The sequence below is a fragment of the Macrobrachium nipponense genome, chromosome 36 (assembly GCF_015104395.2).
Source record: "Macrobrachium nipponense isolate FS-2020 chromosome 36, ASM1510439v2, whole genome shotgun sequence".
Taxonomy (NCBI): Eukaryota; Metazoa; Arthropoda; class Malacostraca; order Decapoda; family Palaemonidae; genus Macrobrachium; species Macrobrachium nipponense.
Genome location: NC_087220.1, coordinates 55,598,877 through 55,611,942, shown reverse-complemented (window position 1 = coordinate 55,611,942; position 13,066 = coordinate 55,598,877). Strand labels below are relative to the sequence as shown.

The 13,066-nt window shown below is 34.4% G+C and overlaps 1 protein-coding gene across 3 annotated transcripts in view; it reads right to left on the bottom strand.

Annotated features, from left to right (window-relative positions):
• The window catches only part of LOC135203680 (ubiquitin thioesterase zranb1-like), an 81,018-nt gene that overhangs the window by 5,332 nt on the left and 62,620 nt on the right, over positions 1-13,066 (bottom strand). For 2 of the 3 annotated variants that reach the window (XM_064233577.1, XM_064233578.1), the window contains exons 9-10: positions 12,413-12,510; positions 11,639-11,787 (exon numbers count right to left, since the gene is read on the bottom strand). In XM_064233577.1, coding sequence (XP_064089647.1) covers positions 11,639-11,787; positions 12,413-12,510 — 247 coding nt within the window. Of the gene's footprint in view, positions 1-7,387; positions 7,479-11,638; positions 11,788-12,412; positions 12,511-13,066 lie in introns of all 3 variants that reach the window. The other variant, XR_010311990.1, reaches the window with a different exon arrangement.

The window sequence follows — 13,066 nt, the reverse complement described above, 5'->3', positions numbered from 1 at the left end:
TGTAAATGGTTAAAACTGGAGCAAATGCTTTTTTGATGTGCAGTGTGACAAACGTTTGATTTCATAGTTTATTTAATATATATAAATCTAGTTTTACTTTGTTTATCTTCCTTTGTTATTTCTCTTATATGTATATGCTTCTCAATTTCTCTTTCCATACTGGACTGTTCTTCTGTGGAAGCTCTTAGGCTTGTAGCATTCCATGTTTCCAATTAAGTTTCCAGCTTGGCTTGTACAAATATTAAAGAAAATATAATAAAAAAATATGTGGCTAGGTTGCAAATGGGCAAAAGAATGACAGTCTAGTAACAAGAGAGACAACAACACATGTGGCAGCTCAGGGGACTGAGGAACTTTCAGTATCACATACAGATGGAAACAAACAAAAATGTAATCTTTTTACAGCTCTTTTAAATGAGCTATACAAATACTACTTTATAGAGACTGAAACAGTTAAAAATGTACTAAATTTTATTCCTGCATGAATCTAAGGTTGTAATATGATAAAGATCTTAGTTACACTAAAATTTCTATTGAAAATAGACAAGAAAGAGGGGTTGTCACTGACAAATTTTTTCATATATACATCTCACTACTTTTATAGTGAAATACAGTATAGCAATATCAATAAAGAGGAACACAAAATTAAAATTAATCTATGCATTTTATGTACAGTAACTTCATTATTATCAGCAATGGATACATTTGAAATTTCAGACTGATCTATCATCAGTAACTTATATCTTTATATCAGAATTATTCCATTTTGGTTGTTGTACACTATCATTGGTGACTTTTCAAGGGAAAAGTAAACATCTTAAAAATCAATCAATGATATATTTATCAGGTTTTATTTAACCTATTCAAATAAATGATGCCTGTTAATAGTACTTAGTTTCACTTCAAGAATAAAGGGTTATGCTATTATACGTATCACTACATTCAATCTATGGCAGAGGAAGCCACCCTCCGAGATGAAAAATTGTGACACTAAGAAAGGGTTTCCTCCTACTCATTTGATTACCAGCAGTAGCAGTAGAGAACAACTTCTGAATACTACTATTCTAATGATTTTAGCACATCTCTGCAGACATTTATTTCCATGGTTCTAGGACAAATATATTCCTGCATATGTAAATTGACGAGCAAATACATGGAACATTTTTGAGATATAAGGACAAGCAAAAAAATCATATTTGGCATTTTAAAGTAAAAAATCTGAATGACATTAGAGCTAAGTTATGTTATTGATTAATCAACACATGAAATTTTTTTTATTTGTGATATAGCGATTTTGAATTCTTTCAGATACAAAAGAAAATGTGTATCAATGACAGTCCTTTCTGCAAGCATTATATTAAAGAATGTTCATATGATACCCTCGATATGCACTATTAACTAGAAATTAAAACCATTCTTACAACTGGTAAAATAACAAAATTAAACTACAAAGTATTTTGGAAAGCTTAATAGTGTACGAGTTGTAAGTTTATTTGGTCCTATAAATGCACCCAAAAATTATTAAAGCTGTCAGTGAGTGCCTTTCAATATACAAATTTTTTACTAAAACCCCTACCTAATGACTCCTATTTCTTACCAATAACTATGAATATATCCTACTCACCAATCACCAAGATACAATATGGAGATGAAAAAAAAATGACCAGTAACTCCTACTAAATTACTTGAAATAATATTCTATGGATCTTTAAATTATTTGTCCATACTCTAAAGAAACATGTTATTGTCATGATACAATAAAGTTTTATGCATACTTACCTGGCAGATATATACTTAGCTATAGACTCCGTCGTCCCCGATAGAAATTCGAATTTCGCGGCACACGCTACAGGTAGGTCAGGTGATCTACCGCCCCGCCGCTGGGTGGCGGGAATAGGAACCATTCCCGTTTTCTAAGACAGATTTTCTCTTCCACCTGTCTCCTGAGGGGAGGCTGGGTGGGCCATTAATCGTATATATCTGCCAGGTAAGTATGCATAAAACTTTATTGTATCATGACAATAACATTTTCATGCATTCAACTTACCTGTCAGATATATACTTAGCTGATTGGCACCTTTGGCGGAAGGTAAGAGACAGCTAATTTACTGAATAGACAGGAAACAACATACGTTGTAGGTAATAGATAAATAAAACCTTGGTTCCTATGTGTTTAGACGAAGGGTTGACCTCCTAGCTATTGCTAGGAGTCTGCTTCGTCTCAAGAGCCTCAGCGAGGATGTGACCTATGGCTAAGAGTTCTTGTAGATCTGTCAATGGGGTCTTATCCACTTACTTGACAGAATCTAATGGTTATTTGTCAAAGGGGTCCTATCCACTTACATGACAAAACACCTATGCCTAGTGGCATAATTAAGGAGCACAACACCAATCCCGATCACCTGATCCTCACACGAGGGTTCGTGCTTAACTTGAAAAAGAGTGATCCCCAAACTCCTTTCAAACAACCCAAATAATAAAATTCCTTCATGCGCTTTAGGGAGGATCTTTCATCATGGTAGACGTCTAAGCAGGCACCTGGCACTTGACTTGCACCTGGTGCCTAGATGAAGCTATGCTTTAGTAATGATACTATAACCATCCAATTTTCCTCTTTCTTTATTCATAACATAAACGAGATTATCTTGTATATTCATAAGAATCTTCGTTGATGAATCTTCCTTCTCCTCATCCGCCGAGGGTAAGGAGGTTTAACCATAAGGGGGAAACACTGTTTAGGATGCCTTTCCAAAGCCTATCCCTGGCAGTCTGGGACGTTCTACAGACACTGCCGAGGGGACGCCTGATCGGTGGGGATTCTCCATAACCTCCGTAAGGCTTTCGACATTCCTTCTCCTCTGGGCCTGTGAGCTTGGAAGAGGTCTAGGCCTGGGAGCGAGATGAAGCCGATCAGACGCACCCTCCATTGCAATGGGGAAACACTAATTCACTTCTTACCTTCTAATAGCTCGCTTTTGGAGCTATATTCCTTTATCTTCAAATTGCAATATGAATTTGTAGTTCTGTAAAGTAAGAAGTGATGAGGATACAACACTACTAGTACTGTTAATGCTCTAACTGCTCATTAGTACGAGAGCTATAAAACTTCTAAAGGAAGCGTATCTAGTTCTATGTTTTTCTGACTTCCTCGATAAGGAAGTTAGCCTCAATCAATTTTAACTTTTATTACCCATTAATGAATAAATATTAATATTTCCCTTCTTGCAAACTATGTAAGTGTCTACCGAAAACTTCGGTAGTTACACGTAATGTATTCTTCGAAATTTTCGAAGCCAAATTCGTTAAAACAGCTAATAAACGTATGCCGAACCAAAGACCCAGTACTTCCCTGCAAAAGATAGCCCAGAAGATCGATGGCGATGAAACACGAAAATCCAAATCAGGAGGAACTGACAAACAAAAAAAAAAAAAAAAAACGTATGTTTACATTCCAAACGATAGAGAAAATCTGTCTTAGAAAACGGGAATGGTTCCTATTCCCGCCACCCAGCGGCGGGGCGGTAGATCACCTGACCTACCTGTAGCGTGTGCTGTGAAATTCGAATTTCTATCGGGGACGACGGAGTCTATAGCTAAGTATATATCTGCCAGGTAAGTTGAATGCATGAAATTTAATATTTAAGGTGTCTGACTGATTGTATGATTTTGGTTATTCTTGCCTGTACTTCCAGAATTGGAAAGTATACTCTATGTGGGATGTATTTAATGTACTCTAATATATTGTAATATGTATTGTATTTATACCACGTGTGGTGAATTGGTTAATGCATCCTAGTTTTTCTTGGCTTTCTCTTCAGTTGAAATGAAAATCCAGAAAACCTACAATATATTAAACATATCATAGTTCATATTTGGCATTCTTTCTTTTAAAAACTTAAATGAATGATTTTGTATTTACCAAATTTGAATGGCATCTGCAATTGTAGCATTATCAGCATTTTTTTTCTTGGCAAATATACTTATATTACTAGTCAACTTTAGCAAAGTCCTGTTACTTATGTTAATATGGAGAGCTATGTACCAACCATTCAACGAAAGAACAATACTTGAGACTCACTACTGACAAGAGGATGTCCCACTGATGACAACTTGAGCCAGGCTACTAAATCTATGATGCTAAGATTCCCTGCTTTTGCCATTTAATCTTTAATCTAGCACCTTTTTAAATGCCTTCCAGAAATCCATATAAAAGTATGCCTACTGCTCCACTTTTACCATAACAAGGATGATGTCTAAAAGAATGGTTAAGTATCGTCTCCTGACTTTAACTCTGGATGCCCATTAAAAAAAAATAGGCAACAGCAGCAAAATCCAGCCTGCCTATCTAGACTATTCTTTAATTCTAAATGTGTATGTGTATATATCATCTGCTATGATGGATTCTGGTATCTACCCCAGATCTGAACAATTCTAGAATATTTGTGCAGAATTGGCAGCTTCCAATTGTGCACTGCTTTACTTTGCTAAAAATGTTATAGCGGCAAAATGTAATTTCTTCTAGTTCTTTGGTCACCTTCAGGGGAATCCATCTGAACTTGTTTTCATTAAACTTTTCATTGGAAAAAAAATTTTTTTTTTTTTTTTTTTTTTTTTTTTTTTTTTTTGGTTACTTCTATTTTCTCAAACAGTTCATTTCCTTGGTATATCACCTGGGACACAAGGATTCCTGAGATGTTACTCATAAGTGTCCATATTCCTGAGGTTTTCAAAAGTGTGCACATATTTATAGAACTCACTTAATAGGTCAACCACAATACACGGAGAACACCAGTGCCCCTATAACATACTAAAATTGACAAATTTTTAAAATTTGTATTTTCCCTAACATACAAACCTGAGGTCTTTACATAAGGGAATACTTTCAGCGAGCTGGAAATCTGGATACTGAAACTCCTGCAAGGTGGTTATGGTAACAGTTACTGATGGTCAGGGCAGAAGTAACGCCCACCAAGTCACTCTGGACTCTGGACTCAATTCTATGCAGTTTACTTTTAGGCCCAGGTAAGAGAATGAGGGGTGGTAAGAGATGGGCCCTTTATTTAAAGACCCCAGGTTTGTATGTTAGGAAAAATACAAATTACTTTAAAAATTTGTAATTTGTTTCTACATGAAGGCAAGCCCTTACTTTTGGAGGGACGATTCTGAGTAAATCTCCGAACTGACTGGTAGTTCGGTTAGCCTGGGTACTCTCTTCCTAATCATGAAAGAGCAAAGGAAGAAGACTGTACCTCTAATCTATTGTACAAGAGAAATGTTCAATCGTCAGATGTAAAGGAATGTAATATCCTTAATTCAAAAAGGTTTGGATGAACCCACACTGTTGGAGACTATAAAGCTAAGAATAACCAACTGGCTTGCTCATAGTCAGTCCCTCTCTCTCCTTAGAGAGAAGGAAGGATTTGCATCTACTAAGCCAAATAGAGCTAGGAGGTGTAAGTCGAAGGCTCACTCCCTTCCCCTCTCTGAATGTCGTTCTTCGCCTCCTGAGCAGTGGAGGTTGTTTGCTATGAGGAAGCATCAGAGGAGGAAGAGATCACCATCTTGGAAGAGGTTTTCTTCTGGATCCTTCTATGCATTCTTCCTCCAGTTACTTCTTCCCAACAAGGAAAAAACCCTCTACACTCTACTTTATTACATTCCTTGTAAACCACAGAAACTATTAAATCATCCTTAGGAACATTTCAATAAAAAATAAAAACAGGAATGCAAAGCTGGGAAAACTATTACCAATATAATAACATAATGTGGGGATGCAATAAAGCCATTCTAGGGCATGATAAGTCCTCCACAGACTCTTGTTCATTGAAACGTTACGTCCATAAAAAGTCACTTGTTACAAACAAAGCATTATCTGATTAAGTACAGGAAGGACTAGTGAAATAACTAAGCTATACTGTACAAGACTACAAAAAAGAAATTTGCTAAATGTACAATAAAAAAAATTTTCATGGTTAATCTAAATTTAAGTTCACTTATTTTATCTTCAAATTCAAAATGTTTGATTAAATTGGCATTTGCTCTAGAACACAATCTAAAACCTTTACTTTAAAAATTACTAATTAGCACAAAAATTACCAATTAGTACAACAATTTTCTTGTTAAGCAAATCACTTAAATTTCAGGTGGCCCATCAGCTTAAGTATGATCTTGCCTAGTCCTAAGGATCTCAGTCGAGTCCCCAAGCAGTAATTCAAACACGTATAGTCCATTTAAATACTTATCATATTTAAGGTAATCCTTCGCTTACCCTCTCAACATAACTGAGTTAAATGCAACTCATTTAAAGAATGACACAACCCTTGTCTCGATATGTCTTCTTCCTGATGCAGATGCCTGGCTCAGACGTCCCCATGTTTTGGTTATTACATATTAACTTAACATGATCATTGAGTTAGTTACATTTTTATGACTTGTAGGGCTCACCTGAAGGATCTGTTCTTATTTGAGAGAAAAAAATTGGATCTCAGAAAGTTAACCAAGCTAGAAGAAAAGGGAATGGATGAAAAGGCACAAAGCAATATTACAGAAGGTAGCAGGGTTACTACAAAGAACTATTATTCCATCTACAAAGCACACTGGAAATGGTACCCAACATGAGAGTAATATATGGCACACTGTAGCTATAGTATGATCTACAGAGCTTTGTAGAACTCTCAACAGACAGTACTAAAGCTTTTCAGCAGCTAACACTGCCTTTTTCTTTCCATTCATTCCCTTTTGTTTCTTCCAATCTAGTTAGATAGAATATATGTAGAATTCAGGCCAAAGGCTAAGCACTGGGACCTATGAGGTTATTCAGAACTGAAAGGGAAATTCAAAGCAAAAAGGACTGAAAAGCTTAACGGGAGGAAAAACCTTACAGTATCACTAAGAATCAATTGCTAGGAGAGGGTGAAAAGTAAAAAGAAAGAAAGAGAATATGAACAGAAGTGCAGTAAAAGGAATTAAAGGGGTTGTAGTTTGGGGCCGAAGGAACACTGCAAAGAACCTTAAAAGTAATGCCTACAATGCACTGCGTGAGGTGCACTGAGGGCACTATCCTCTTAAAGGGTTCCAACCTAATTGTCCAGCTTCTTTAACTTAATCTTCACCTAGTCTGTAATTCTCACTTAAGATCAAATTCTTCAGGCTGGCATTACGACAGTCTGTAAGTGCGATTCAATAGTTTTGTTAAACTGTAATACTGAAAATCATGCTGCTAATCATCCACCAGAGGTTACCATTCAAAGACATGGGCCAGTGTGAAGCATGACAAACATTAATATTACTCTGTCAATATTTATCATCAGCTCCAAAAAACCAGATGAAAACACACATAACCCAATAAAGTAAATCAATGACAAATGTATCCCTATCTAAATGGTACCTGGTATCTTATGGGTGGACCATCCTTGATTGATTCTGTCTTCCTTTCTGGTTTGGATTCCATTTGCTTCTATTATTTTGTGCATGTTACCCTTGAAAGAAAGTTTATCTATTACCAAATTGTCTGGAATTATCATTATTCTTGTTATTTCTTTTATATGAATAATTTATATTTCTGCCTTTTTCATTTTGAGTTTCTGTTAGTCCTACAAATTCCTTAGAAAAGCCTCTCTCTTACGTTTGGATTTCTTGTCTCACTGATATTAAGACTGTAAGGCTATCATTCTCTGGATCAATTTTAACTTTCTTGAAAGCCTTCTTTTCTTTTTAACAAAGTGCATTATATACTGTTCCAAATGACAAATAAATCAAACCATTCCTTAAGCTTAACTAAATCATCTTCGTCATCACTGAAATCATCCTTCTTTCCTATGGTGATATTAGTTTTCTTCAAGGCTTTCACTATTTGGTGTACTGATTCTTCATTATCTGTATGAAGACTGACTATTGATTGATTCCCCATCAAAATGTGTGAGGAATTTATTAATGTTATATACTGCATCACATTGACTTATTGGTTCCCATAACGATAAATAAATTAGTTTAAATTCAGAGTATATAGTTATTTTACTGAATCTCACTGAATTAAGAGTTCTATATGCATCACCTCTTTCTGAACTATAAGAAGCAAGGCTTCGTTAATTTCAGAGCTTTCATTTCTTATTCACCCTGTAGATATGCGACTGGTGCATCAGTTAGCCACTGGTTCACAGAGTATGATTCTAGTCTATTTTTGTCAGGATTTTAATTACCTACTCATCCACAGAAATGAGTGGCTTGCGTAATGATTGCTGCTTGCGCCATTGTTCTAAATTGCAATGTGTTAGAATTATTATTATTATTATTAATTATCATGGTTATTAGTATTTGTCTTAGTAGTATTAGTATCTTCTTGAGTTAATGTTATTTGTGAATTCGGTACTGGAAGTTGGCTGCGTCTGTCTGGTGTTGGTCTTCAATTGTAAGGGCTCTTTCTAACAATATTCAACAATTTGTCAAACGAATTCTGCATATTACAAAAGTATTCTAAAAATCATAAAACAATTTATACACAAATACACAACATTATTCAAAAATCATTATAGAGATTTGCTTATAAACACACAACAGTATTCAGAAAAAGTTATATCATCAAAAGAATGTTATGATATTAAAGATTCCTATCTATCAAACATCTATAAAAAAAAAAATTTTGAGAAAGAATACATAAAATTTTTCTACTTTCTAAGTGAGAGAACAAAAAACAAATTTTTTCGTACACTCTTACAGAGAGAGAGAATAATTAAAATAACTTTCCAATCATGACTTACGTATTTGTTGTGATTTGGTTTTAGCTGTTGTTTGTTACTGCTGTTTCTCTTGAACTGTTTCACTTTTCTTTTTGCGACCAACACTGTAGTTCGCTGTAGACACGCAGGATATGACTTCTGGTTTTAACTCTTGACTAAAACTGTCCTCCTCTTGCTTCATTGTACACCGTTGACCATCCGTTTTTAGCAGATTGTGTATAGAAATCTGTTTGGGTGTGTGTCGCTTATCACCAACATACAGGCCTCATTGCTGCTTACGGTAATTTGCTGGTTCATGTTGACTGGTAGGCTTGTTTATTCAGTCGTCGTTTTATCTTCGGGGAATAATGTTTCTTAGTTGTGGGTTTTCTAAGAGGTAATGTTTATAATAATTATTTCACTTTGTTCTGTTTCAGCTGTTGACATTCATAGCGGGAATGTTTTTGTCGATGTTATGACTCACTTCGCCATCTATTATTAAATTCCCGAGTTCTGCTTGTCGATTTGTATTGCCATCGTTATGGAGTTCTTGTATGTGTACTTGTTCGTTCTTCACACTGCACTTTTTATGTCTTCCACGGATCCTATTTTGCTGTCACCAATGTAAGGAACTTTTTATTATTTATTTATTGTTTATTGTTCCCGTTACCAATGTAAAGAAGTTATTATTGTTGTCTTTATAAAGTTTGTTATAGTAACATTTGTTGCTTCTTATTTGAATTAATTTTTTTAGTTCCTACATAGTTGCTTTATTGTTTCTTGCTTTGTTAGTTGTTAGAGTCTCAGGAGGCTTAGGAAGACAGTGCAGTTTTCTTACTTTAACACAGTAGTAAAATAATACAGTATATATCTATATATATATATATATATATATATATATATATAGATATATATATATATAGATATATATATATATATATAGATATATATATATAGATATATATAGATATATATAGATATATATAGATATATAGATATATAAGATATATAATATATATAGATATATAGATATATAGATATATATAGTTATATATAGATATATAGATCTATATAGATATAATATAGGATTTATATAGAAGATAGATAGATATAGATATTTAGATATATAGATATATAGGATATATTATATATATATATATATATAATATATATATACATATATATACATATATATACATATATATATATAATATATATATATATATATATATTATATATATATATATAGATATATATATTACACATGTTAAGTAGTATGACTACAAATCGAAGTACTATGAGCCTTTCTTGAATTTTCTTAACAACCCATGACTGAACTGGTGAGGCTCTCAACCTCACTCCGCTAAGGCTCTCGGCTATTTTCTAACTTCTCTCCCTTCAAGTTTGCTTTCTCGAAGGTTCTTCAAAGGAAATTGTCCCTCCCACCAGCAGGCAGGCAATTGCTTCTGTTCTGCCTTCTAGCCGTCGTTGTTGGTTGAAGATGATCTAACGACGTCCTTGGGGTGTGATCAATCGACTTAATCCCTCCTTTGTGGGTGGGACTACTGACATCACTGGAAGTCTTCAAGTTCCAGCGAAAGTTGAAAGGTCAGGTCACAGGTGAGATGGGTAGGCAGTTTTTAATGATTGCGCCTAGATTAATTTGGCACCAGTATTTTGGCTACAAACTCACGACACTTCCTAATCGTTACTCTCTCCTCTTTCTCCGTCTCGTTTCTCTATTATTCAATCTCTTTCTCTCTGTCTATCATTTGTCTATTAATGGTTCTCTCTCATTTCTTTTTCTCTCTTTTATATTTATGCTATTCCCAACTCATTTTCTCCTAGCTATCATTATACTACAGGACATCTGGAAGGAGGAAAAACTAAAAAGTCACCTTGAGCTAGAAAACTTCAAGATGTTAACTTTCATGGTTTTAATAATTTAAGTTTTCTGCATGCATACAACTTGGCCTCTTATAAACAATTATGATCTTCAAAACCAAAGTATACACGTTTTGCCAAGTTTATATTTCATGCTTAGAATGATGGTTTCAATTATTATACCAAAAATACAAGGGCTACAGGCTTAAAAGGCCTTATCTCGCATTCCACAACAGACCAACACATTCTCTCTACTTAACAGCTAACCTGTTTCTTGTCTTTGGCCTAGCTAACCAGTTTCTTGTTTGAGGTTCCATAAGCTCATCTAGTCAGCAAAAGCTTACATCTTCCCCTTAAAGCTTTTTACACTACTTCAAATCTTACATTTTTTGTAAGAATTCAGAGCTATTAATTCATTATGATCTATGTTTCATTATAGGAGTAACTTGCTAAAAGCAAATAAAAAATATACCGAGTACTCTCAACTAAGAGTAAAAAATCAAGTGAATAGGTAAGTGACATACATACTATTAATGTTAACAGTTCCCTCAAGAAAGTTTGAATGGCTGTAATATAAACACGTGAGCACTACAAGTAAAAACTATATTTGAAGAAGGAAAATAAAGTGTTGAACTGTTTGAAACAAAGAAACAGTAATGAGATCAAATATGAAAAATATTTCTAAACAAATAAAAAGGAAGTTACACACAATAATTCTCCTCTCTATGATAGAAAAAAATTCTAAATACATTAATGCATAAACAAATCTTTTATACAATAGGCTGTAACATCTGAACATAACACTCCACAAACCTGATATCACATTAAATTTCTCTGCTTATTCTCACTATATATACAAACCCGTTATTCAAGCATTAATTTAAACATCTACAGGACAAAATTTCACATCTATTTTACAGCTAAAGCAAATGCTCATTTAGGCTGGTAAATTTAAAAAGAGAAAGGAGCAGGGTTCAACAGACAAAATAGGGTACACCTCACAAGAACTCTGTAAAAGCAGTTCCCTGAGAAAGACTTACGCTAGTCTTCGGTAATGGTTGAGCCATTCCTCAGTCATCTGTGCAACAGTTAATGGCTTTTTGGTTATGTGCTGCTGAGCGACAAGCACGCCTCCTTCGCTAACACACACTTCTAGCCACTGCCTCAGTAAGGTTTCCTCACAACCAACCTATGGGAATATAACATTTCTCAGCTTTAATTAAATATGAAAATGAATGCTATCTCAAGATTTAGCTAAAGGAACAAACTGAGCGACTTATTTCCTTTTGATCCTTTCAACTAGAAAGCATACCTTTTAGAAATTTAAACTTCTACATGTCCATGGCATATAAGAACCAAAATTTTGTAAAGGACAGAATATAATCAATGCGCAATAATATCATTTGCCCTTAGCTAGCTGGATGGCAAAAACCAAAAGATAGCAATTCCAATGAGTTGAATCAGTGGGCCAAACTTACTCTTTTTAGCATATTCAAGATGTACTGACTTTGTAAACTTTAAGTCTGGTGAGATTGCTTTGTTGAGTGCTTATACAAAGCATGACTCATAAGCTTTTTCAATTTTATCTGAATGAGCTGAAGACAGACAAAAACTTAGATAAGGGGGGTTTATGTAAATTCCAAGCCTGTGGTTAAAAAAAAGCATACAAGATTGGAGAAAATAACTATTTACACATGATTTCATAAATCAATAGAATAATTTTATTAGTTGTTACATTTTAAACCCATTGCTCATCTTCAATTTATGCATAAATACATACAATTACAATATCAAGGTAGCCAAGTACAACTTACCTCAGCCTGTGTGAGAAAGTGGACTGGTAGAAGTTTGGCATCATGGGTCATTAAAGGTAGAAATACTACTTGAGATTCTCCTGCATCTAGAATTGCACCTGAAAAGAAAGTTTCTTTTCAGTGATGTGAAAAAGTCAAATAAACACAAATAAACAAACAATAGAGCTACTGCTCGTTTTCATCAAACAAACAGAGAGCTTATATTAAAAGGACATAAAAAATTAAAGACACATCCAAAGTCATGTCTAGTCAGGGGACTAAATATCTTTCTGACACAGCTGGTTTAAAAACGGAGTACTAATCGCAATGACATTCAGTTATCAAAAGTCTTTTAAGAGCCTACAAGCATGTACTGAAACAAAACTGAGGTTGCCCACTGCATGCCAAAGGTTTACCATAGTATTTATCATATAATATTTATTGCAACATCCCTTCAGCCACAACTAAACTGCTTCTTTGTTGTTTCAGTTTTAATCCACTCCTTCGGTCTTGCCATACATCTGTACAAATTCTTTAAACTTTACCTTCCTACAATTTTTAATCTTTCACTTCAGAACACATCCTTTGAGTAAACCCTAAGAGTCCATTAACCCTCTTACGCCGAAGCGGTAAAAAAAAAATTGTCTCCCGTGTGCCGGAGGTGTTTCAGAGTGA